Source organism: Phytophthora sojae (assembly GCF_000149755.1).
Source record: "Phytophthora sojae unplaced genomic scaffold PHYSOscaffold_1, whole genome shotgun sequence".
Taxonomy (NCBI): Eukaryota; Oomycota; class Peronosporomycetes; order Peronosporales; family Peronosporaceae; genus Phytophthora; species Phytophthora sojae.
The window spans coordinates 12,801,645-12,828,166 of NW_009258115.1; the positions used below are offsets into that span (position 1 = coordinate 12,801,645).

Consider the following 26,522-nt stretch of genomic DNA (forward strand, 5'->3'; position numbering starts at 1 on the left):
GATTTACAACCAAAATAGGCAAAAGAAGCGGTTTTCACAATAATACTTCTACTACAGTAGAAAGATGGGCTTATCTGTGCCATCGTCGGAGAAGCCGAACAACTTCAAGGACATCGACGCACACAAGCTGCAGCTCTTCCTGGCGAAGACAACGGGTGGCACGTGGCCGACCCTAGCGTGCTCGAGTTGAAGAAAGGGAGGGTCCAACCTGACATCCAGACGATGATCGATGGAGAGATGATGTAGGCGACGTGGTTAATTAAGGAGGTCCTGGAAGAGAATTGCCGGATCGACGGGAAGATCGACGACGGGCGCATGGCGAGCAGCGCGGACGTGACGGCGGCCGATGTGCTGCCCGTGGGCGACTTCCAGCGCTACCTGCTGGCCACGTGCATGCCGCTGTTCGGCGAGGGCGCGGCGCTCAGCGTGGACAGCTTCAAGGCCGACCTGGAGGCGTCCGAGGCGACCATCACTCTGGATCAGTTCGTGTCCGACTCCGCCACGCGCGTGCTGCAGGTGCACTGCTACCCCGCGCGCGCAGACGAGGACAGCCCCATGGACGGCTCCGTGCCGGGCTTCCGCGTGCGCGTGAACCTGGGCATCGAGTACGCGCCCGGCAAGAAGAGCGGCCACGACGTCGTGTGCTTCATCAAGCGCTTCAGCGCGCCGCTGGCCAAGGACCAGACGCTCAACCACCAGCTGCAGGTCATGACGCTCGGCCTGGGATCGTCCTCGTCCTCCCCCGCTGCGGCGGAAGGGGACTCGGACACGGCCACCACCACCAGCGGCGAGAACACGGAGGAGGAGGACGAAGACAGGGGCAACCTGCTCTCGGTCGTGTACAACTACGTGCACCAGTCGTTCACGCCGCTCGTGAACGAGTACTCCAAGGTGCACATGCCGCAGAGCGAGATGACCAACCTGAGCGAGGGCACAAGAGGTCTGCCGGCCATTCGACGCAGGATGAAGGAGCTCGAGCTCGCCTTGCTTCAGTACCAGCAGAACATTGAGATCCCCGAGGTGAACCTGATCTTCCACCCGGTGATCCAGCAGGCTGCGGACCTGGTGCGCGAGAAGGGCGTACTGATCGATGTGGAAGCGCTGGGACTCGAGGACAAGGTGAACGACGTCGTGTTCGTGAACACTATCCAGGGAGGAGTGAGCAAGTGGATCAAGGAGATCCAAAAGGTTACGCGGCTCATCAACGAGCCTCTGCCGGGAACTGCCATGCAGGAAATCAACTTTTGGTGCGATCTGAATCGCGCGCTGCTTGCTGTTCAGGAGAAGCTCAAGTCGCCGGAGGTGGAGATTACGCTGGCCGTGCTGCAGCGCGCCAAGAGATATCTGGCAACGGTGACCTTTAGTGCCGACCACGGCCTCGGCCCGGCGATTCAGCACGTGTCTAGTGTTATGACGCTGATGAAGGAGTTCCCGATGAACTCCATTTTGTCCGCAACGGACATCAACCAGCTGAACCAGGGATTGACGCTCGTCTTCACCCACTTGAAGAAGATACGCGTGGCTGATTCTTACAACCTGTCGCGCCTGTTGCGCTTGGTGGAGGTCATGTCGAGCGACCTCACCCAGCAGGTCATCAGCCTGTTGCGAGTTTACAGTCTCATCCAGGTCCCTTTCAACCAGTTCGAGCAGCTCATCTCTTCGTGCAAGGAGCTTTTCGCGAACTGGCACCGCCAGGTTGCAACGCTTTATGATCTAACGAAAGAACTATTCAAGCGACGAGGAGGATCAATCAACACGGAGAAGCTTCCGTTGCTTTCCGAGTTGCAGATGGAGCATGCGGCTATTGAGGAGCGACTGTTAGAGCTCTATGAATTCCGAGAGCAGCACGAAAAGCTACGTGAAGTGATTCAGAGAGTGCTGGGTGGTTCCAATGGGATTGGTCTGGAGGAGGCTCGTGGCAGCGATGGGACAAATGACGCACTCACTGAAATTAACTCGGCGTATTCCCAGTTGAATTCGCTGGATCCGCTGGATGTATCGGGTGAAGGCGTGACTGCTTGGAAGAACCTGCGCAAAGCGTACGACCTGTGCATCGACCGTGTGGAAGGGCGAATTATCAACAGTCTTACCAGCAGACTGAGCGCTACGTCAAATGCTGACGAGATGTTCCGCGTTTTCTCCAAGTACAACGCGCTGTTTTTCCGTCCTCGTATCCGCAGTGCCGTGCAGCAATTTCAGATGCAGTTGATCGAAAATGTGAAGGAGGACGTGAGCAACCTCCAAGCCAAGTTCCGTGCGCATTATGCTTACTCGGAGGCGTCACGTACAAGCAAGCTTCGCGATATCCCGCCTATTGCTGGTGCGGTAATGTGGGCCAAGCAAATTGAACGCAAGCTGAAAATGCTCCTGTCTCGTGTTGAAAGTGTTCTCGGTGTTGGCTGGGAGCAGCACGTGGAGGGAAAGGCGCTTAAAGCAGCCGCTGAGGCGTTTATTGCCAAGCTCAACCCGCAGCTAATCTTCGACCAGTGGGTGAACGATTTGGCATCAATGCCCATCTTTGACATCAAGAATATTATTCTGAACATTGTGACGGAGGACACGCCTCAGGGTGAGAAGAAGAAACTGGTGGTCGCTTTCAACCAGCAAATCGTGACACTGTTCAAGGAAGTGCGAAACCTGGAGTGGTTGGGCTACCGAGTGCCTTTCACTCTCAAGATGATTGCGGAAGATGCGAAGTCGAAATACCCGTTTGCAATGTCTCTGGACGCGAGTCTCAAGACGTACACAAGCTCGTGCCGACGTATCCAACCCATTTTTGAAGCACTAACGGCGGCGTATGTTCGAGAAGTGCGTGCTACCATTGGCAAGACGTTTACGAAGGGCAACGAAATGCGATGGCATGCAGATGGGTTGGGCGAGTATGTTACTGATCTTGCAACGAAGGTGGAGCGCTTGCACGACAAGGTGGATGAGTGCTGCAGAAAACTAGCGAGATTGACAGCCTCCTGGAAAGTGTCCGAACTAGCTCAGACTTCCAAGCTGCAGAGGTTCGAGCAGTTTTGGTGAAAATTCAAGCGCACGTGGACGAACTAAGTTTGGCTGGTTACGCGAATTTGCATGTGTTTGTCAAAAACCTGAACACTTTGATCAGTGGCATTCTGGGCAAGAAGTTGGAAGTTCTACTGCAACGTTGGGTCTCTTGCTTTGGGCCTCAGGCTGATGAAAAATCTTTCCAGGCTGCAGTTGCCGAAGCTGGACTTAGCATCACAACTCACCAGATCCTTTTGAAGAACCAGGTCCTGTATTTGGAACCTTCAGTTGGTGATGCGCGTCGTGATTGGTTGGCGCAGCTTCAGAATTTGTTGAACTCCGTGTGCGACCTGCCAAAGATTCAGACCTCCTCGTATGAAAATGTCTATGGGAAGTCCACTGTGTCTGCCTTGTCATCGCCACCTCGTAAGAGTGCCAGCTCGAGGCGGCGTGAGGCTGTGTTCAAGGAAGCTCTTAATCAGGTGCCTCTTGACTTGCTGCTTAAGGCATACAGCGTGCTTGATGTTACTGTGAGTGATGTGGACAAGTATGCGTCGACGTGGCTGCAGTATCAGGCTTTGTGGGATATGGATGCTCAAACTGCATTGAACAGTGTTGGAGAGGACCTTCGGAAGTGGCAACAAATTCTGGTGGAAATTAAAAACGAGCGCAACGCCTTTGATGCCGTCTTCAACACGAAACGCTTCGGCCCGTTGGTGATTAACTACCAGCAAGTGCAAGCTCAAGTGAATGTGAAGTATGATGCGTGGCACAACGAGTTCCTTGCTTACTTTGGCGATCTTCTCCGCGACCAAATCAACTCGTTCTACTCCACGATTTCGTCCAAGAGAACGCTACTGGAGCAGCATGCGCTTGAAGCTGCCACGGCGCAAGTGGTTGCTGCGATCACGCTTATCCAAGAAATGCGCCAGATGCGAGTCCAGTGGGAAGAAGCAGTGGAGTCGTTTGAACAGGGAGAGCGTTTGCTGAAAAAGCAGCGATACAGGTTCTCTGCTGACTGGCCGTCATTGGCTAATGTGGAGGGCGAGTGGGAAGCGTTCATCCAGCTCCTTGAGCGGAAGACTGCTGCTATGGAGAGTCAGTTGCCCCAATTGCAGGCCAAAATCATGGAAGAAAAGAGTGCATTGGACAGCAAGATCAGCAAGGCTGTGACTGAATGGGACAGCGCTAAACCGTTGCAAGGTGGCCAGTCACCGAAGGCAGCCACGGAACTGCTGATCGTCTACGACACACGCTTCAAGTTGTTGCGTGCTGAACAAGACAAAACTAACGCTGCGCTAGACGCTTTGAACATTTCCTATGTGTCGGGAATGGGAGGGTCTTCACTTGATGACGATCGCAGCTCGTACGGTGATCTTTCAAGGGCAATGGAAGAACTATCTGGGTTGGACGAAGTTTGGAAGAGTATTTCCAAGGTCTGGGCTCACGTTGACGAGCTGCAAGACACACTGTGGTCTGCAGTTCATCCCCGCAAGGTCCGGAAGCAGCTGGATGAAATCGTTGACGAGATGCGGCGTTTCCCTGCTCGTATCCAGCAGTATGAGGCTTTTGAGCATTACACATCGTTGATTCAGTCTCGGAAGGCGATGAACTCTTTGCTGTCAGAACTGAAGTCTGATGCCGTTCGTGATCGTCATTGGAAGCAAATTTTGCGGCTGCTGAATATCTCATCTCCGTTCACGGAGTTGACCTTGCGCAGTTTCTGGGAGTCGAAGATCTCCGCCAATGATAACGAGTTGAAGTCAATCATTCGTACGGCCCAGGGAGAAATGGCACTTGACGAATTTTTGCGCCAAGTGTCGGACTACTGGACCAACTACCAGCTAGATCTGGTTAATTACCAGAATCGCTGCCGAGTCATTCGTGGGTGGGACGAGATGTTTGCTAAGCTTGATGAACACCTGAATAGTCTGAGCAGTATGAAGCAGTCACCGTACTACCGCGTGTTTGCAGAGCTGGCGACCAGCTGGGAAGACAAGCTTACAAGAATCCGAAGCATCCTGGATTTTTGGATTGATGTCCAAAGGCGTTGGGTGTACCTTGAAGGTATCTTCTTCGGGTCTGCGGACATTAAGCAGCAGCTGCCGAATGAGTTCGCGCGTTTCCAAAGCGTTGATAACGAGTTCACTTCGACAATGAAGCGTGTTGCGCACAAGCCCATGATTGTGGACGTTGCTAACATACCGAACTTGTACCATTCGCTTGAGCGTCAGCAAGACATGATGGGCAATGTTCAGCGTGCCTTGGGTGAATACTTGGAGAGGCAACGAGCAGCTTTCCCCCGTTTCTATTTCGTTGGTGATGAAGATTTGTTGGAGATGATTGGTAACAGCAAGGAACCGATGCAGATCCAGCGTCATCTTTCGAAGATGTTTGCCGGAATATCCTCGTTGGAAATGGACAACAACACGGGTGTGATTTTGGGAATGGCATCTCGTGAAGGCGAGGTTGTGCAGTTTAAGGAGCCCGTTAAGACCACGGAAGATACCCGCATCAACGTATGGCTGGGTAAGGTGGAGGAGCAGATGCGCAAAACACTGTCGCTTCTTTTGGAAGAAGCTGTGCGATCCTACCCTACCGATGACAGTGCTGACACGTATTTGAAATGGGTTTCGGAGTACCCGGCTCAAGTGGTGATTCTTGCCACCGAAGTGCAATGGACAAACGAAGTCGAAAATGTGCTGAAGGCTGGTAGTGGTGACCTGTCACTGGTGTTGGAGCAGTTGGATAAGCTACTATTCATTTTGAGCGACCGCGTTCTCACAGATGTGAAGAATGATGTCCGGAAGAAATACGAGCAGCTTATTACCGAGCTTGTGCACCAGAAAAGCGTAACGAAACGTTTGAGTCAAGCCAAGGTTAATAGCGCTGAGGACTTCCGTTGGTTGTATCACATGCGACACTACTTCCAAGCTAAGGAATCGGACCCGCTCAAGAAACTCACTATCCAGATTTCTAATGCGAGCTTTTCGTATGGCTTTGAGTATTTCGGTGTTGGAGAGAGGCTTGTGCAGACGCCTCTGACTGAGCGTTGCTACCTCACGCTGACCCAGGCGTTGGACTTCGGAATGGGTGGAAACCCGTTCGGTCCGGCTGGTACTGGCAAGACGGAGTCCGTTAAGGCCCTGGGTTCCCACCTAGGTCGTTTTGTATTGGTGTTCAACTGTGACGAGCACTTTGATTTCCAAGCGATGGGACGAATTTTTGTGGGTCTTTGTCAGGTTGGTGCTTGGGGTTGTTTTGATGAGTTTAACCGTCTCGAGGAGCGCGTGCTTTCTGCTGTATCCCAGCAAATTTTGGCGATCCAGAGTGGAGTGTCGTCATTGAAGGTTGGAAAGAGCACTGATGTCGTTATGAACGGTGGCAGCTCCAGCACTACGATTGAGCTGCTGGGTAAGAGCGTCAAGCTGAATCCTGATGTGGGTATCTTCGTGACTATGAACCCGGGCTACGCTGGACGATCGAATTTACCTGACAACTTGAAGCAACTATTCCGAAGTATTGCAATGGTTGCTCCGGACCGTGAACTGATCGCGCAGGTGATGCTTTTCTCTCAGGGCATTACCACAGCCGAACAAATCTCTGCCAAGGTTGTCCTTTTGTTCAACCTCTGTGAAGACCAACTTTCGAAGCAACCTCACTACGATTTTGGCCTTCGCGCATTGAAGAGCGTGCTTGTTAGTGCTGGTCAGCTTAAGCGAAAGATCACTCAGTCGCAGGATAGTGTGGCACCAGCCAACATCGAGGAACTAGAGACGAAGGCTCTGATTGGCTCCATTACGGATACGATTTTACCGAAACTCGTTTCTCACGATGTACCGGTGTTCGAGACACTGCTGACGGGTGTGTTTCCCGGCACCGAAGCTCATCGTATTGAGGAAGACAACCTACGTGCGAAGATCGTGGAGTTGGCGAAGAAGAATAATTATGTCGCGAACGACCAATGGGTCGAAAAGGCTTTGCAGTTGTATCAGGTGATGCAGCTTCGTCACGGCGTGATGCTTGTTGGCGCCTCTGGAACAGGAAAGTCGAGCGCATGGCGAGTGCTGATGGACGCCATGGAACTTGTTGATGGCGTAAAGGGTGAAGCACACGTGATTGACCCCAAGGCACTGTCTAAGGAGCATCTCTATGGTGTTCTTGATAACACAACGCTGGAATGGACGGACGGTGTATTTACTCACTTGCTTCGCCAGGTTCTTAACAGCGTAAGAGGTGAAAGTGAGAAGCGGCACTGGATTATTTTCGATGGCGATGTGGATCCTGAGTGGGCTGAAAACCTGAATTCCGTGCTGGATGATAACCGTCTGCTGACGCTTCCTTCTGGAGAACGCCTTGAGATTCCCCCTAATGTGTGGATCATGATGGAAACGGAGACGCTGCGTTACGCGACGCTGGCTACAGTCAGTCGTTGCGGCATGGTTTGGTTTTCTCATGATACGGTTAAGACATGCCACATCGTGGAGCACTATCTGCTGAAAATGCGGGATGACGTATCTGTCATTTCGTCGTTCTCTCTGCAGCCAACGGAGAGTGGACTTGCCAAGAAGACCGCACAGACCTACGTTGCTCTTCTGCGAGACCTAATTGATCGTGGTGATGGCATGCCTTCGTTGATTGAGATTTGCTTGGAGCAGGCGATGGGCCAAACGCACATTATGGAGGTGACGACCCTGCGCTTGCTAATGTCGATGTTTACTCTGCTTGGAAGGGGCCTGACTCGTATCAATGAGTATAACGAAGGCCACTCCGATTTCCCGATGACTGCTGACCAGATGTCACGTTTCGTGCCGAAGTGGTTCGTGTTCTCGATTCTTTGGGGATTCGGAGGCTCGATGGACTCAGTGAATCGCATGGATCTATGTGATTTCGTGGTGCAAACCCTTGAAAACCGCTTGATGTTCCCTGTTGCTGCGTCGTCGAGCCCGGATAACACTCTGCTTGAATACGAAGTGAACATTGATGACGGCGCGTGGCGCCAGTGGCTCCGATCGATCCCGCAACTGGATCTTGAGAGCCACCAAGTCTTGTCAACGGATGTCGTAGTGACAACGGTAGACACAATTCGCCACGTTGAAGTGCTGAGAGGGTGGCTTTCGCAGCATCGGCCGCTTATTCTGTGTGGTCCCCCTGGTAGTGGTAAGACGATGACGTTGACCTCAACGATCAACTCCTTGCCTGAGTTCGAATTTGCAAGCCTCAACTTTTCGTCTGGAACTTCGCCCGAACTCATTCTGAAAACGTTTTCTCAGTATTGTGAGTACAAACGTACTCCGAATGGAATGATGCTGTCGCCGAATGCACCGGAGAAATGGCTGGTCGTGTTCTGCGATGAAATTAACCTTCCCGAGGCTGATCGTTATGGAACGCAACGCGTGATCACATTCTTGCGGCAACTTATTGAACAAGGTGGCTTCTGGTTGGGTGGCAAGAACGCTTGGGTTCGGTTGGAGCGCATTCAGTTCGTTGGCGCTTGTAACCCGCCAACTGACCCAGGCCGTGTCCCTATTTCACTTCGCCTACTGCGTCACGCCCCTATTCTCCTGGTTGATTTCCCGTCGTATCCGTCTTTAAAGCAGATCTACGGAACATTCAACCGCGCTCTGCTGAAGTTGACCCCATCCCTTCGTTCTTACGTGCAGCCACTTACCGATGCGATGGTTGATGTATATGATAGCAACCAAAAGAAATTCTCTGCTGAGATGCAGCCGCACTACATCTACAGTCCCCGAGAGCTGTCGAGATGGATGCGCGCGTTGTATGAAGCGATCGAACCGTTGGAGTATGAAATCGACGTCGAGACGCTGGTCAAACTGGTTTTCCACGAAGCGCTACGCCTTTTCATGGACCGTTTGGTGACATCCGACGAGCAGAAGTGGTGCTTCCACATGGTGAAGGAGACCCTGAGGAATCACTTCCCGCAAAGTGCTACTGCTTTGGAGGTGGTGGAGTATGGCGGCCAGCATCCAATTTTGTTCAGTACGTGGCTTTCGAAGAACTACACTGAAGTGACAACGACAGATTTGCGCAAGCATATCGAAGCCCGCTTGCGTGTTTTCTACGAAGAAGAACTCAACGTTCAGCTGGTCGTATTCGATTCAGTGATCGATCATGTGCTTCGCATTGACCGCGTTCTTCGCCAACCGCTTGGACACTTACTGCTTGTTGGAGAAAGCGGCGCCGGTAAGACCGTTCTGTCCCGTTTCGTTAGTTGGATGAATGGTATGTCCGTCTTCCAGATCAAGCTTACCTCGAACTATACTCTGGATAACTTTGATGACGACCTTCGTGTTGTCCTCAAGCGATGCGGTTGCGAGGCTGAGAAGATCTGCTTCATCTTCGATGAGTCCAACGTTCTTGATTCGGCTTTCCTGGAGCGCATGAACGCTCTGCTAGCGTCCGGCGAAGTGCCTGGTCTGTTCGAAGACGATGAATACACGTCACTCATGCATGCTTGCCGTGAAGCTGTCCAGCGCGACGGGGTCATCGTGGAAAATACCGAAGATGAACTCTTCCGGTACTTCACAAAACAAGTACAGCGACACTTGCACGTGGTGTTCACGATGAACCCCGCTTCGGGCGACTTCCAGAATCGTACTAACACCTCGCCGGCTCTTTTCAACCGATGCGTGGTTGATTGGTTCGGTACATGGAATGATCACGCATTGGCACAGGTGGCGTATGAATTCACGAACACGCTTGATCTTGCGGGATCCGCAGACTTTGTCATTCCAAATGATGCTGCAGATGTTTTGGCGAAGCTGATTCCGCATATCGCTACTGGAACGTTCCGTGACGTGCTGGTTGGAAGTATCGTTCAGTTCCATCATGCTGTTCTACTACACATGCGTCGTCTTCAGAAGCGTCACATGAAGTACAACCACATTTCGCCTCGGGATTACTTGGAGTTTATCCGCCACTTCGTGTCGCTGTATTCCGAAAAGCGGGCGCAGCTGGAGGACCAGCAGCTTCACTTGAACGTAGGCGTGCAAAAGCTACAGGCTACTCATGAACAAGTGGCAGAGCTGCAGGGTCAACTCAGTCTTAAGGAGAAGGAGCTCAAGAAGAAGGACGTTGAGGCTAACGAGAAGCTCCAGCAAATGGTGCAGGAGCAAAATGAGGCTGAAAGGAAGAAGAAGGATACGGAGGAGCTTGCTGCTGATCTTGCGAGTAAGGACGAGGAGATTCGTTCGCGGAAAGAGGTCGTCGAAGCTGACCTTGCCCAGGCCGAGCCTGCTCTGTTGGACGCCCAAGCATCTGTGAATTCAATTCGCAAGGCGCAGCTTGATGAAATCCGTGCCCTCGCTCGACCTCCTGCTGCCGTTCGCATGACCATGGAGGCTGTAGCGGTTATGCTCGGCGAGTCGAGCTTAGAATGGGCCGACTTGCGTCGTTTTATCCGAAAAGACGACTTCATTTCCCAGGTTGTGAACTTCGACTCCGAAAAGCTTACAGCGCGTCAGCGACACACAATTCAAACGAACTACGTCGACAAGGTGGATGAGTTCGACTACGAAAAGGTCAACCGTGCCTCGAAGGCTTGCGGCCCTCTTTACAAGTGGATTGTATCGCAGCTCAACTACACGAACATCCTGCATAAGATTCAACCATTGAGAGAAGAGGTGCAGACCCTGATTGACACGTCTTCGGATCTACGTGAAAGATACGAACAAGCCAAGAAAACTATTGACGCTCTGGAGGTCCGCATTGAAAACTTTAAGCACGAGTATGCAGCGTTGATCAATGAGGCGCAGGTGATCACGAACGACATGGCATCGGTATCGAAGAAGGTAGAACGCTCAGTGGCGTTGCTGAAGAGTCTGCTTCAAGAAAGCGAGCGATGGGAGGCTGGCTCCAATGATTTCGATACCCAGATGAAGACGCTCGTGGGCGACACATTATTGTCCTCTGCGTTCCTCACATACATCGGCTTCCTTGATTTCCAGCAGCGCAAGATTCTTGTGCAAGATTGGCGAGACATCCTCGACTCAATGGGCATCAGCACGAAGCCCCAGTTGAGTTTTGTGGACTATCTGTCCCGCCCTAACGAACAGTTGGAGTGGCAGATGAGTGACTTGCCCTCGGACGAGCTGTGCTACGAGAATGCCATTATCCTGCAGCGCTTCCACCGCTTCCCACTGATTATCGATCCTTCCGGACAGGCGAACAACTTCATTATGAAGTACTACAGCCTCAAGACAAGCACGAAAATTGCGCAGACGTCGTTCTTGGACAGCTACTTTATGAAGGTGTTGGCCAGTGCCATTCGCTTTGGCACTGCACTTCTGGTTCATGAAGTGGAGAATATTGATCCGATCCTGAATCCAGTGCTGAACCGAGAGCTTTACAAGACGGGTGGACGTGTGCTGATTCGCTTGGCTGGAGAGGAAATCGACTACTCGCCAGATTTCCGACTCTTCTTGATCACAAGAGACCCATCTTGCCGGTTCTCGCCTGACATTTGCAGTCGTGTGACGTTCGTGAATTTCACGGTCACTCCCAGCTCCCTTGAAAGTCAGGGCTTGAGCATTCTGCTCAAGAGCGAGCAGCCGGAAGCAGAGGAGAAACGGAATAATCTTCTGAAGTTGCAGGGCGAGTACCAAGCAAAATTGCGCGAGCTGGAGGACTCGTTGCTTCAGCAAATCAATAATGTGCAAGGCAACATTTTGGATGATGATCGGGTAATCAACGCTTTGGAAAGCATGAAGGCGGAAGCAGCCCAGATTTCGCAGCAAGTGGCGGAAACGGAATCGACGATGGCGATTGTGGAGACAGCGACAAGCCGCTACCGCCCGCTTGCGAAGGCGAGTTCTCAGCTGTTCTTCGCGCTGGAGAACCTGTCATCGGTTCACTTCCTCTACCAGTATTCGCTTGATTTCTTCCTGTCGTTGCTGTCTAAGGTTTTGGCCCAGCCGACTGAGGGAGGAGATTCGGTGCGACTTGCCAGTATTTCGAAGGGTCTCTTTGTGCAGCTTGCCAGCCGAGTCAGCCGAGGACTTGCCGAGAACGACAAGCTTATGTTTGCTCTAAGACTATCGCAGATTTACTTGGCACTGGAGCAGCAGAGTGCTGCTGTTGCTGACGCCAAGACGACTATGGATGATAGCAGCGCGTTTGATGGACCTAGTGATGAGGATATGGATATACTTCTTGGAAGCTCGTCTACCTTCTTTAAGGCTGACAATGGCTCCCAGCGCACTGAACTTGAGCAATTGCTAACGGCTTTCTCGAAGACTGAAATGGACCAGCTAATCAAGTTGATGAAGCTGTCGACGTTCAAGCACCTGGAGGAGCACGTGCGCGAGCATGCTAGCGAATGGAATGCCTTTGTGAAGACTCCCTCAGCGGAGGAAGCACTTCCAGCTGACTGGGATGCGACGTATGTGGCAGCCTCGGCAAGTCCGCGCCGTGCAGCATTCCGAAACATGATTGTGATTCATTTCTTACGGCCTGATCGAATCACATTCGCGTCGGAGCGATACATTGAACTGGTGTTTACGTCCTCGTTCCCGTGGCGTAAGAGGACACGCAGGCAACGCGTGGAGTGCTTCTGTGCTCTACGACTGGTTTCGACCCAAGCGCGCAGATCGATGAGCTCGCGGCAGTTTTGCAGAAGAAATACAACTCGGTGTCCATGGGTTCATCGGAAGGTTTCGATGCGGCTGAGAAGGGGCTCAACACGGCGTTGAAACATGGCACCTGGCTGCTGCTACGCAACGTGCACTTGTGCCCGTCGTGGCTTGTGAGCGTGGAGAAGAAGCTTTACAACGCGCGCGAAAGTGTGCACCCGAACTTCCGCCTATTCCTGACCAGCGAGATCAACCCGAACTTGCCGGTGAATCTCGTCCGCATGTGTGATATCTTCGTGTTCGAGCCACCGAGCGGCATGAAACTCAGCATGGTGCGATCGCTAGACACGGTGGCTGCTGACCGCATGAATAGCTCACCAGCCGAGCGTGCACGCCTTTACTTGCTGTTGGCTTGGTTCCATGCGCTGGTGCACGAGCGACTGCGCTACGTGCCAATTGGCTGGTCGAAGACGTACGAGTCCAGTCAATCCGACTTCAGAGGTGCATGCGATGTTGTTGATCGTTGGGTGGACTCTGGGAATCGCAGGCCTAGATGAGGCCACGAAAGTATGCATGAATGACCGCTGCTACTTGCAGCTACTAAGGGAAATGCCCCGAGGGGCTCTGCATTTGTGTAGTGTTTACCTATATCATCGATCAATACAATCTACTTCAAGCATGCTTGTCGCTTTCTAATGGTTATCGATGAAGTGCTGAGCCCTCGATTGTAGTGGAAGTGGGTTGCGATAAGTTGCTTGGCTTCCCTTCTCGTCCCTCGTCTTCATTCTACGTTGCAAGAGAATCTAGGGTGCCGGTGTCGTACTTTGCCAATGGAGGGCCAAGTTCTTCCGAGAGCTTCTCGACTCTCACTCGCCTCTTGCTCATTCTCCAATTTGCTTCCAAGTTGGCAACCAGATCCAGACACCTACAACCGACAACCGACAACCGCACTCATGCTTCGGGCGACTTTCTCCGCGTCGACTCTCAGTCGGAGATGCAGTTCGCCGCCGTCTTCCTCTTCCTGCTCAGCATCTCCGCAGCCGCAGCTGAAGACGCCTGTCCTCCGAGCGAGGTGGTCAAGTTCGCTGAGCTCTACGCTAACCCACACCTGCATTCATGCCAGAAGGTCTCGGCCGGCTTTGGCCTGGTCCCGCCGATGGGCTACCCGACGGAGCCGCAAGTCAAGGCCATGTGCGCTGCTGAGGCTTGCCGTGCGCTGGTTAAAGACGTCCTCGCTCTCGAGCCTGCCGACTGCTACCTGTCTCTCTCCGGAGCCAAGTTGAACGCGCACAAGATGGCGTGTAGCTTCCGGGATGCTTGCGAAGGTGACACGGAGCACAAAGAGCAAGCACAAGCCGACACCGAATCCTTCAGATGACAAGCACCGTCCGAAGCCAACTGAGCACGACGACAAGCGCTACTACCCGACTCCGAAGCCAACGGAAGAGAAGCATTACAAGACGCCCAAGCCAATTGAGGAGAAGTACCACCCGACGCCCAAGCCCACGGAGGACAAGCACTACTCGACTTCGAAGCCCACCGAGGACAAGCACCACCCGACCCCGAAGCCGACGAAGAACGACAAGTACCACGACAAACTGGAAGAACCGAAGATCGTCAAGGTCGACCACGTGGGCAACGTCAGCTCGACGACCGAGTCGATCGGAAAGGAGGCTGATAAGGATTCGCACAAGCTCAAGCCTCCGATGAACGGTACGGCTCTCGAGTTCTTCCCAATGCCCAACACGACTTACAAGGCGACTCCTGAGCCAAAGGCGGCGTAGGCGATTGCCTCCAGACCCCAAACGACCAATCCATCCTCTTCCAGAACAAGAAGCTCTACAAGTTCGGCCACCACGAGCATTTCAAGTAGCAACATAGCTAGATCCCCATTACCACTTTGCCACCCCAATACGTCGTTGCTGCATCAGGGCAACAAGTACAGAACGCAAGTCGCCCACAGTCACGCCCGCGCATGCGCCGTCTCCCTTTTGTTGTTGTTGGCTGGTGGATGAAATGGTGGTGCGGAGAGCCCGAAGTACGTGAAGCATATCCACGTGCGTTGGCTTGAGCATCAGCAACACCTTCAGCTCCTCGGCATCACGATGCTTAATACAATACTCCAACAACAGGAAATACACAGCAGTTGAAGCGGTCGCACGGGCTCGTGCCTCCTCTTCTCGCTCATCTTCTCCTGGACTTTGCTCGTTCAGCGGGCTCTTCAGCAGCAGTAGAAGCTTCTGTTTGCTCTCTTCGTACAGATGACACTGCAGTAGAGCCCTGCACGCTTCAGAGTGGTGGTCACAGTAGCTTAGAAGGTCTACGTACGCTAACAGCGATGCCTTGGCGGCTTGTCCGTCCTTGCTCTCTTTTCCTCGAAGCACTTTGCGCGTGAAAAACTCCAATGGAGGGAACAGCGTCAGAGCTCGTTCAGCGTGTGATCGAGCCAAAGGCTGGTGTCCAGATAGCGAAAAGATCCGTGGGCAAAACCGCTCCACGCACCGGATAAACGGGAGCAGTGAAGACGGCTCGTACAGCAGATACAAGCGGCTCATAGACTCCAGGTACATGTGCTTGGAGAATGACGACGCGGCAACGTTGCGGAAATCTGCTAGCACACGTTCACTGTGAAACAGGCGATGGCTTGGCGTTGCTTCGGCCCGAATCATACGACGCGGAGCACCCTGCACCTGTTGCTCCTTGAAATCCACGCCATCCAAAAGAAAAGACTCGAGCTGTAATAGCCACTGCCGCCCTTGACGCTCCGAGCTGGTGCTGCAGCCAGCAGCGAAACGCAAACTGCTCATAGGACGCAGTTTGCGACTCAACCGAAAGTTCCGCGCGTCTTCCGGGTCTAGACTCGAATCCTTACGTCGAATGTTGCTGTGCTCATCTTGTGCTGCTGTTAAATCGTCTTCGTTGGCGAGTACGGTTGTAAGCTCGCTCACTGCTCGAGTCTGTCGATAGCTAGGACCTTCAGAAGATGACTCACTACTGGTTCCTTCCAGACGAGCAAGTTTACGCTTTGCCAGGACAATCCAATTGGCGAGATGGTGGAGCGACTCCAGGTTGGCCGGTGTCAGTCGAAGCAAATGGTTATCAGGTGTTGTGCCAGCACCTGCACCATCCAAACGGCCATAGGAGCGAATTCCACTCGCCGTCTTGTATATCGCGGCTACATGCTGCGCGAGCTCGTGGACGACGTGCTCCGATGTGGCTCGATTGTCGAGCAGCGCCAAGAGCAACGCTGGGCTAGTGACGGTGTTCCAAACAGCTTCCCAGGCTTCAGGGTGGCTTTGAGTCGGGTCCATCGCAGAGGGGGCAACTTGCTCCAACACTGCCAGAGCGTACCGCACCGCTTCTAAGTGCAGGTCACCCGTGCCGTAATTTTTCACTGCCAAGAACGCTGACTCGGGATCTTTATCCTGCCCGTCACATTTGCTTTCCTGCTTCAAAGATGGCGGCTGGTGCAACGCGCCTGCAATTGCCTTTGCAGGTGGCAAGCGAATCGTCCAGAAGCCACTTGGAGACCACAGCCCAATAGAGCTAGCACCACCTGAAATGGTCCAGAACTTGCATTTCCCGCAGTCGCGTTGCTGGGAAGAGTTAGCAATCGTGTCCGGCAAGGTTACATCTTCAAGTAACTCGCCAGCGACCAACGTATACACCCGAAGAACACGCTGAGTCAACACAAGGAGGACGTGACGGTGCGCTGCTACATCAAGCACTTCAAAGTCTTGGTCTGTGCCGTCAACAGCACCACCTCTGGACTGCCCCCAGGGCGTCAGCACGGTTAGCTTACGAGAAAACAGCGCAGTGCACGACTCCGTCTCACGTGTACTGTTCTTGCCATCAACGCTGGAAGTAGAGCCTGAGGACTTCGGTGTCACGAGGTATACATCTCCTGACTCGCGGTGCAACACAACAAGCTCGCCAGTCACGCTATGAACACATACCATGAGCTGTGTCATCTCCGGAGTCACGCTTCCCTCCTCGAGCGAGAAAACACTGTGCCAACTCAGCCCCACAGTACGCAGGGAGGCCGTCGAGCTCCGGAAGAATACGCCTTGTGTCTTCGAGATAGCAAACAACCCGAGCTTGGAGCTCAGCAACTTGACAACACCATCACACACCGGCTTTGGCGTGAAGGCGCTCCCAACAACCACATCCGTCGCACGCAGTGCATCCGTCGCGCGTTCAAAGCGCAGTCGTCGGAGCTTCAGTTTCGGCTCCTGCTTGGTAGCCGTCGACCACCACACGAGCTCCGTCGCGCCGCTTGACCCCGATCCACCGCCACTGCTTCCAGTCTCTCCACTCAAGCCCAGCACCGTACTATCCAGAGGCAAGTCCGTCGTCGTAAAGGCCGCCACAGGCCGCGTCCACTTCAAATTCGGGTTCTCCAAGAAGCACAACCTGTTCAGGAAGACCCACTGGAACAGATCCGCCTGCCACTCCCATAGGAACGCCATGCCGTCTTCCCTCGCCACGACGCATCTCAACGGCGCTGCAGCCCCCACGGCCCTCGACGACGAATTAGAAGCCCCCGACGACGAATTAAACGAGTCGTTGAGGCCTCTGCTGCTGCTTTTATTGAGTTTCTGAGGCTTCGGTGGACTCCCCCCACTGCGAATAAACCTGATGGAAACCACGCGGCAGTCGAACCTGGCACACAATAGAGGGGCCTTGATCAATACGCTGCCTTCTTTACCCCCAGCAGCTCTTGTGTGGGGGGCAAAGAGCTCCTCGAGCAGCTCCAGCTCGTCCACCTGCTGGGGAGGTAATTGTGCCCCCGGGGTCTTATTTTTCCTGCTCTTGCTCTTGTCTTCGTAGCCCCCACGACGTGAGGGCGGGAGAGCGTCCAGTACGTAGACGACTCGGGGCGCAGCGGGGGCTGAAGCGGAAGCTGTGGGCGTCACGGGAGTAGTGTTGCTCCGGGCCGGGGACTTTAATTGTACCCCCGGGGGTCTTCGCACCAATACTAAAGCCAAGTGACCGGCCGTCGGAACGCAAAGCTCCAGTTCATAGGGGAATTCGGCACTAAACTGGTTGTCTGCAATCTGCTCTTGATACTCTTGGCCCTCCTGCTCTTCCTGGAGCCCGCCGGACGTCAGCGCGCGGAGAAGACGCGCGCCTCGCACGGACGGCCAAATGGGACCCCCGCGCAGCACGCGCGTGCGCTGGGGCGCCGGCGCGGCGACAGGGAGCATCATGGAGCGCTGCTGACCTGCTCGAGGGGAGATTCGCTAAGACAGGTGACTTGAATCGGAGGGAATTATGCAAACCAAGAGGTTTGTTTTAGGCTATTTAGTGGTTAAACATGTGACGTGTGAGGAGAAACATGGCTACAGTCTCTTAAAGAGACTGTAGCCATGTTAGGATTCCTAGTGCCTGACCTGCACATCCGTACTGCCTGCAGACGCCACTGCAGCAAGGTATGGGCGAGTGCAGCAGTTTGATACCAGCAGATGCCCCCAGCCGTTAGAATCTGCAACTGCTATGTAGGAAAGAAACACACTATTAATAGCGCGTTGGCAACGCAATGCGTAATTCTTACCAACGCTTAGTACAGCTTTACAGCCTGTAAATTACAGGTAAGTTAGTCGCAGCAGATTGAGCGCTTCGCCGGCTGTCGTAGCCTTCTCTGTTACGTAGGTATAAGAAGTTGGTAGAGTAGAGCAGCGATTCGCATTCTCCATTACAAGATGTTGGTAGAGCGTACCATTCGCTGTGGGCGGGCACCCGGGCCTCACAGAGCAACTGGCGCATCGCCGAGCAAGCCGCAGGGTCTCCACGTCGACTGAAAGCATGCCTCCAAAGCGCAGTGCGCGCAGTGCGAAAGCACCTCCGAAACCGCGGGCCGTAGGGCCGAAGACCAGAGCGGACAAGGCCAAGGACGAGTCGTCCGCGCCGATGGAGGCCACGAAGGCGGCCGAGGAGGAGGTGCGCTCTCGTAGCAGCACGCCGGAGAGTGGCTGTCAGGCCGGGGCTTGGAGCAAGTCTCCTGACGCCGCGCAAGGCAAGGAGGAGAGTCCTCGGGGCCATAAAAGCCCGGCTCGCGACTGGGAAGCCGCCGTCTTTGACTGCACGATGGTCCAGTACTCCGGTGAGAGTTCACCCGACGACGAGAACGTCTCGGAGAGCAGCACGCACGCTGCCGAAGGCACGGAGCTGGCGGCAGGCGACAAGACCAACGCCTCGGCCGACGCAAAGGCCTCGTCAGAGAAGGAGGCGGAGGACGCCGAGTCCGGCTCAGGCGACAGCAAGCAGTCGCACGACGAAGTCGCCATGGCCGACGCTGGGGTCGTGGCAGAGAAGTCGCCGAGCGACGCGGGCTCCAAGCCCAAGGAGGTGCTGGCATCCAAGCATCTGACGCTGGCACAAGGTCGTGAGCGTGCCCAAGCGTCGAAAGCGGCTGCCGCTGCGAAAGCCGCCGAGGCCAAGGCGAAGAAGCGTTCAGCTTCCAGGTCGCCTCGCGGCTCCAGCTCCAAGCTGTTCATCGACTCGGAGTCTGAGGACGAGGAGGTGCCGTCCACGAGCCCAAGGAGCTCTCCAACGACCTCGACGAGTAGCAGCAGCAATACCACGCTGCTAGCTCGGGTGCGTATGCCAGGCAGCCGACTGCCACGACTGCCATCGAGTCTTCTTCAGGCGGGGATGCCACGTACCCGCAGGGCTACTTCCTGCCCGAGCCTGGCACTGGTGCGCCAGCGCTGTTGGAGAAGCTCTCGGCTCCTCGTGGCCTTATCGGCGGGTACACCTCGAGGGGTTCCTATGAGCGTGCTCTTGTTGAGAAAGAGCCACTCTTTCTTGGCGACGTTGAAGTCGCCCGGTGTGTGCTACTAGCACCACACAAGCTCACACTGAAGGAGTTCACCACGCTTCGCAAGAAGCCGGAGGACAAGGGTGGACTCCATCCTGTGTGGGGTTTCCACTGGGTCAAGCCGAATGACAACATGACCTGGAGCGTGGTGGAAGACCTCTTCTGACGCTACGTCCAGCGCAAAGGGTATTCCGACCAAGAGTTCAAAGAACTCCGTGAGGATCGCACTCTGTCCGCAATCCTGGACGTGCGCGAGCTCCGCATCGAGTTCGCTCAACTCGTGAGCAAGCGCAAGCTCCACTCGAAGATGGACGAGCTGAAGCAAGAGGCGAGAGCCAAAGCTCGTGAAGAGCGTGGGCGTGGTGCGACTACGTCTGCTACCGTGCCCCGGGTACCGGCCAAGAAGCCAAGGACTACTTACGAAGCTGCCGCTGCTTCTCGTCCCATATCGCAACAGCCTTCGGGCAGTCTGCCTGGAGCTGCTCAACGGGCTCCCACGAGTTATCCGACTCAGGGTAACCCCTCCACTTCACGAGCAGCTGGCGCTTGCCATGGAGCCACCGCTCCCGGACGACTCGTTCCACGTGGTAGTGGATCTGCCCATTACGATCAAGGAGGCCTCGCACGGCCATGGCTACGAGCCTGAGGCGACGCAGCCGTATGCTGGAGCCTCGAGTCAGGTGGTGGCCCTGCAGCAAGAGGAGATTCGGCTTCTCCGGGACCATGTGTACGTCCTCGAGATCGCGCTTGGCGTCGGCCTTGGTGGCGAGGCTGCCGCTCGTGCTGGTCAGCCTGGTGCCGTGGAGCGGCTCCGTGAGGATGTTGCCTCGCTCTATCAGGGAGCTGCGCTCTTCTCCACCGGGCCACCCACCGCTTCCTGCGGGGCAGCCAGAGCCAGAGGGTCATGGTACCTCTTAAGACGACCCACGTAAAACGTCGGGTGAGTCGTCATCGACTTGGGCAAGTCTATGGTGTACGCCGCGCCATGCCGGCTGAGGACCGTGAAGGGTCCAATGAAGCGGTGCTTCAGCTTGTTGCTTTCGACCGAGCTAACAGTAGGTTTCTAGTATCTAGGAGAATTAAATCCCCAACCTTAAACACGTTCATGTTTCCTCTTCCATTTCGGTCAGAGTACTCCTTCTGTTTATCTTGGGCTTGCGCCATGGTGTCTTGCACCCTGCTGATTATGTTCAGCCTGTCTTCGGCAAACGAGGACAGTTGCTTCCGCAAGGTGGCTGGACTCACGTCCGAGACTTGGAGGAAAAGGTTTTCCGAGCCTCTCCCCCACTTAGGACCGAAGCCCCGGTACTGCCTCGTAATGTGAGCGACACCTGAGGGTGGCGCAACCCGTTCAGGTAAAAGGACGTAAAGCCCGTCGATGCATGTACCGCATTGTTGAGTGCGAACTCAACCATGGGCAAGCGATCAGCCCAAGAGCGGGGCATCTCCGCGCAGATACTGCGGAGCGTGTCTTCGATCACGCAATTGACGCGCTCCGTCTGGCCATCCGTCTGCGGGTGGTCCGCCGTCGACATCGACAGTCGTGTGCCGAGAAGGCGAAACAGCGTCTGCCAGAACGTAGCGGTGAACCGCGGGTCTCGATCAGAGACAATGGTCTCGGGCAGACCGTGGTGTCGGAAGACACAGTCCATGAACAGGCGAGCGACCTCGTCGCCAGTGACGGTGTCACGAACTGGAGCAAAGTGGACCATCTTGCTCAGACGGCACACGAAGGCAACAACACCAGTGTTGCCACGGTCATCGACCGGAAGTCCGAAGACAAAGTCGAGACTCATCGACTTCCAGCAGTCCGCTGGGACCGGCAGGCTCTGCAATGGTGCCGAGGCGTGACCGGCAGGCTTCACGCGCTGGCACGTCTCGCACGTACGGACGTAGGTGGCGACCCACTTTTACATGTGACGCCACCAAAACATCTGCGAGACAGACGCGTACGTCTTCTCACGGCCGAGATGGCCACTGGATGGAGCGTCGTGCGCCTCCATCAGGATGTCGTACTTGTGATCTTCGTCGTTGGGCACGACAATACGGGGAGGATCCTCGGGCTCGACCCTATAGTGGAGCAAACCGTCAGCCCACTCATAGCGGTGCAGCCTTGCACGTTGTCGGGGCGTGAGCCACTCGGCCTTGGCTTCCGAGCCAGCGGCCAAGAACCGCACAAGAGGTCTGAGACTGGCATCGTCCCGGTACCCCAGCCTGATGCGATCATACAGATCCGTCGTGACCCGACTAATATGAGCAAGCTCGTAGTCGGGTCGGCGCGACAGCGCGTCGGCAAGCACGTTCAACTTGTCTGGCTTGTACTCGACACGGAAGTTGTATTCCGCGAAGAATGGCAGCCAACGCGCCATCCGCTGTGAGAGATGCGGCGTGTTGACGGCAGTCCGCAAGGACGCATGGTCTGTATAAACGACAAAGGGCGTCGAGCCCAGGAGGTGCACTCGAAACTTGACAAGAGCGTACTTCATGGCAAGTAGCTCCTTGTCGTGGACTGGATAGTTCCGTTCGGCTGCCTTGAGCTGCCTGGACTGGAACGAGATGACCCGTTCGCGGCCTTCAACGTCGGCCTGCAATAGCGCACAGCCAATTGCGTAGTCAGACTACGCTGAAAGGCTTCGTCTCGTCCGGCAATGCCAGGACTGGCGCGCACTGTAAGCTCGCTTTGATGTCGTTAAAAGCATCTTGATGGCGACGCTCCCAGCGCCAGTCGACATCCTTCTTCAGGAGATCCGACAAGGGCCGTGCCAGCTCGGCGTAGCCTGCACTATACTTGTGCAGGTAGTTGGCGAGGCCCAACCACTGTCGTAGGTCCTTCTGCGACCGAGGTGGCGGCCAAGCCGCGATGGTTTTCACCTTCTCCGGGCCCGCCCGGACCCCGGCGCTGCTGACGAAGCTGCCCAGGACCTTGATCTCCTCAGCTGCGAACACACACTTGTCGATGTTGGCGTACAGCTTGTTCGCCCGCATGACTTCGAGCACACGTCGAAGGTGCTGGAGATGCACCTCCATGGCCGTCTGGCCTGCCTCGGCACGGCTGTGGACGAAGATGTCGTCAAAGTACGTCTGTGTGAACGCACGCAAAGGTCGGAACAGTTGTGTGACCAAGCGATTGAACGTTGCCGGAACGTTAGAAAGCCCCGGAGGCATGACCAGCCACTCCCAGAGCATACCGCTCGGCGTGCTCACAGCCGTGAGTGGGATGTCGCTCTCGCGCATCAGGATCTGGTAGTATCCGTCCACCAGGCACGTCCTCAAACTCCTTCACCAAGGGGTACACCGGGTCCCGGGGGTTCTTAAGAATCTCAGAGCCCATGCGCGACGCGCGCTGTCTCTGGAACTCCTCCAGGACTGCCTGGTCCATGACCGAGGACGAGTTCAACTCGGCCGACGCGGACTCCGGTCGGAGGAGAACCAACTCTGCGATCTCCCCGGCCTTTAGCTCGGCCAAGAAGTCCTCCATGGCGAGCTCCTCAAGGTTCAGCAACTCTGAAACCTCGGGCAGAGCTGTAAGCTCGACAGCTCCTGTCTTGACCCGACGACCGGTCACGCCGTCGAAGATGTGATAACACTCTTCGGCGGCTGGAGCCTTGGCTGGAGGCTCGGAGTCGCTGGCGACTGGCGTCGTCGGCCACACGACTAGGCCCGGGTTACGACGTGACCCTCGGGTGCCTTCGTCTCGTGGCGCCGCCTTGACGGCACCACCGATCTTCTCGATCTCGTGCGGAACTACGTTACCCGGCTTGTCCTTGAGCGGAACTTGGTTACCCGCCTTGTTCTTGAGCGGAACTTGGTTACCCGCCTTGCTGGGTGGAACTATGTTACCCACCTCGCCGTGTGGAACTTGGTTACCCACATCAGGAGCGCTTCCAGCAACTTCCGCATCAGTGATGGTCTGAGTGACCTCCTTTACCCACATCGGAAGCGCCTGCAGTGCCTTCCTCATCAGTTACGGTCTGAGTGACCTCGCGTGGAACTTGGTTACCCACGCCACACCAGCGGCGCCTTCTCCAGTAGCCCTTGCTGCCTGCGGTACTTCGTTACCCGCGTGTGGACCTACGTTACCACCTGGTAGGTGCTGTCCGGCACCTCCACTCTCAGGCCTTGTCCGGCCCGGTCGGAGTCGTCGTCAGTCTCGACGGACCCCAAGAACTCATTAGATGCTGCTGCGCCCTGGCGGCCCTCGCGGGCGCCCCAGCTGCTGGCAGAGGTGGGAACATGACTGACCAAAGCTCTGTCAGAGCGTGGGGGACGGCTGGCCCCGATGGCCTTGCCGCGCCAGTCGATCCAAGGCTCGTGTTTCTCCAGCCACGGCATGCCAAGGATCAAGTCGTACTTGTCCATGTCTAGGACCAAGAACGGCTCCGTGCTGTCGAAGTCCTCGAACTTGACAGTGAGGTCCATGTGGACCCGAGGTACTTCTACCACCGTACCGTCGGCCAGTCTTACCGAGACCAGCCCGTTGCCTTTTCTGCCTCGTAGCGCATCGGCGTACTTGTCGCGATTGCGTGCGACAGTCTGGCGGCGCGCAAAGTTCTTGGACGCCCCAGAGTCGATCAAGATTCTCAAGGGATAATCGTATCCCGGTACACTCGCGTGCACCACAAGCAGCCCACCGCTGCCCTTCTCCGCTTCTAGAGTTCAGAGACTCTCAGGGGCTAAGTCCCCATGGCGTACGCCACCCGCACGCCCCTCATGAAGACTTAGTGTTTCCCCAGTAGGGCGCCCCGCCCCTACTGGTGTCCGGCGTTCCCCTGGTTCCTGGGGCGCGGCTTCTGCCAGCGACCCCTAGAGCCACAGGGCTTCGGTTGCACCGGCATCGGCGCGGCCGCAGTGGCCTGCAGCCCTTGAACGTGGGCGATGAGCCCTCGCTCGTAGGTGTCGAACGCGTTGATACGCTCAACCTGCTCAGCCGGCGTCGCCGCCGCTAAGCTACGCAGGGCATCTGTCCCAAAGATGCCTGCCATCTTACGAACGGACTCGTACTGCGAGTCGTTCAGATGGGGAAACTCCGTACGATCCATCTTGGCTCACTCGATGAGACCACAGAGGATTCAGGTAGTCCAATCTACCCGCGTAGGCGTAGGATTGACTACAAGTGCTACCAAGTGTGACGGGGCACACAGCACTTCTTAACAGAAGAAGCAGGAGTATACAAACTCCAAGTGAACAGCCGTTCACGTGTCCCTGGTCTGAAGGGGACGACTTGACTTGAAAAGCGGTAGATCTAAGACTGACTGTATTTATAGGTTGGTACAGATTTGGCCTGCATACAAATCCTAAGTTCTCTATAGTTTGTGTCATACAAAATGTATCCGTTGGCTCTGAGGCCACTTGGGTCACTATCCAGGGAAGTGACCGATGTAGCCATCCCGGAATAGTGACAGGGTCACTATTCCATGTAACCCCGTTACATGTCGGGAGAGGATTTCACGGTGGGTTTTAAATCTTCAGACAATAAACTAAAATGCTCTCACCATTAAATTGTTCTTTTATTTGTCATCAAAGTGCAAAGTCTTCTATAAATTTTCCCTCATTATTGTGGTGGGGACACACGTAATAGCTCTCTCATTTTCTCAAATAGTGGCTTCGCTAAAGGTTTAGTGAAGATGTCAGCGCACATTGCATTGGTGCAATAGCTGACAGTGAACTCCTTGCGCGCCACCTTCTCCTGTACGAAGAAGTACTTAATGTCAATGTGTTTGCTCCTGCCGTGAAGCTCTGGGTTGTTGCATATCTTAATGCAACTTTGGTTGTCTTCCATGATCAGTGTGGGCTTTGAGCTCTCGTAGCCTAGTTCTCTTAGCAAGTAGTTTTAAGTAGATCAGCTCTTGCATGCAGTAGCAGAGTGCGATATACTCTGCTTCCGTTGTGGAGAGCACGACTGTGTGGTGTCTCCGTGAGACCCAGCTAATGGGACTGTTGCAGAACATAGTGATATAACCACCGATGCAACGTCGTGTGTCTTGCCACCTTAAAGAACACGCAACGGTCCTTAACTAGGCGAGTGAAGCCGAGACGTTCGAGGTACTTAGCAAAGGTGTGATACCAGACACGAGGTGCTTGCTTGAGGCCGTATAGGCTCTTACCAAGGCTGCATACGAGGCCAGGGCGATCCTTTGAGGTGAATCCCTCAGGCGGTTCCATGAAGATTTCTACGTCGAGTGAACCATTGAGGAAAGCCGTTTTAACGTCCATCCGATCAATTTCATAGTCAAGGATTGCTGCAAGCGTGAGCAGCAGTCGAAGGATTTCCATGCGGACGACAGGAGATAAGATTTCTGTAGAGTCGATACCGTACTTTTGCTGAAAGCCTTTAATGACCAGGCGAGCTTTAAAGCGCACAACGCGACCAGTTTCATCGCGCTTACGCACGAAAACCCATCTGCACTGGAGCACCTTGCGGTTGTGCGGCCGCGGCACCAGTGCCCACGTTTGGTTTTCCATGAGCGACCGATATTCAGAGAGGGCAGCAGCGTGCCAGTCAGATGCATGTGGGGAGCGCATGGCTTCCTTGTAGGTCTTAGGGTCTGGGTCATAGCGAGCAGCTAAGAGAGTAATGATGGTATGATGAAGGGTATGTTCCTCTTCCAGGTCAATGGGCTCGTTGAGCAGTAGCGCCTTAGAGTAGATGGCGAGGGCGTCTTTTGTCTTAACCTTCTTAGCGGAAGGGGTACACACGTCAGCATCAGTGGCCACCAGCGAGGCTTGGTTGCGTTTTAGTAGCGCACTTAGGGGAGACAGGAGTTCTTTTTGAACAGGCAGGGAGGTGCTGAGAGGGTTTGGAGTGACCCGTTCTAAATAGGTGAGGTTAGGAAATGTGTCCTCTTTGAACGTGACATCTCGGGTGTAAATGATTCTGTTTTCTGTCGTGCTGAGAAGGCGATACCCTTTCTTGTTTTGGGGAAGGCCCACAAACATGCACAGTTTAGCGCGCGCCTCTAGTTTGTTGCGATGCGGCTCTGGTGTAAGAGCGAATGCCGCACATCCGAACACTTTGATGTACGTGAGAGATGGTTTCTTGCCATGCCAGAGCTCATAGGGAGTGACACCTTTAAAGAAGCACACTACTAGTAGTCACAGTGATAAGGTGCGTGACGTACTGG

The 26,522-nt window shown here is 54.8% G+C and overlaps 5 protein-coding genes across 5 annotated transcripts; 3 read left to right on the plus strand and 2 right to left on the minus strand.

The window, feature by feature from the left end:
- Window positions 1-315: 315 nt before the first annotated feature.
- Window positions 316-13,138, plus strand: PHYSODRAFT_349562 (hypothetical protein; the record flags this gene model as incomplete). The annotated part of the gene is made up of 5 exons (XM_009519570.1): window positions 316-1,065; window positions 1,114-2,933; window positions 2,963-12,391; window positions 12,413-12,503; window positions 12,536-13,138. The coding sequence occupies 5 exons, from the start codon at window positions 316-318 to the stop codon at window positions 13,136-13,138; spliced, it is 12,693 nt and encodes a 4,230-aa protein (XP_009517865.1).
- Window positions 13,139-13,575: 437 nt separating this feature from the next.
- PHYSODRAFT_553577 (hypothetical protein) lies at window positions 13,576-14,807 on the plus strand (the record flags this gene model as incomplete). The annotated part of the gene is made up of 2 exons (XM_009519571.1): window positions 13,576-13,906; window positions 13,956-14,807. The coding sequence occupies 2 exons, from the start codon at window positions 13,576-13,578 to the stop codon at window positions 14,363-14,365; spliced, it is 741 nt and encodes a 246-aa protein (XP_009517866.1). The 3' UTR covers window positions 14,366-14,807.
- PHYSODRAFT_264060 (hypothetical protein) lies at window positions 14,766-17,791 on the minus strand (the record flags this gene model as incomplete). The annotated part of the gene is made up of 3 exons (XM_009519572.1): window positions 14,766-14,868; window positions 14,910-16,177; window positions 16,538-17,791. 3 exons carry the CDS (start codon window positions 17,789-17,791, stop codon window positions 14,766-14,768), a joined length of 2,625 nt encoding a protein of 874 aa, XP_009517867.1.
- A 595-nt stretch (window positions 17,792-18,386) lies between these two features.
- Window positions 18,387-20,333, plus strand: PHYSODRAFT_323954 (hypothetical protein; the record flags this gene model as incomplete). The annotated part of the gene is made up of 4 exons (XM_009519573.1): window positions 18,387-19,103; window positions 19,151-19,549; window positions 19,580-19,792; window positions 19,881-20,333. 4 exons carry the CDS (start codon window positions 18,387-18,389, stop codon window positions 20,331-20,333), a joined length of 1,782 nt encoding a protein of 593 aa, XP_009517868.1.
- Window positions 20,334-24,215: 3,882 nt separating this feature from the next.
- On the minus strand, window positions 24,216-24,483 carry PHYSODRAFT_399376 (hypothetical protein; the record flags this gene model as incomplete). Its single annotated transcript, XM_009519574.1, has 2 exons — window positions 24,216-24,395; window positions 24,427-24,483. Coding segments are annotated over 2 exons (237 nt in total), but the record flags the coding sequence as incomplete, so codon positions are not given.
- Window positions 24,484-26,522: the final 2,039 nt, after the last annotated feature.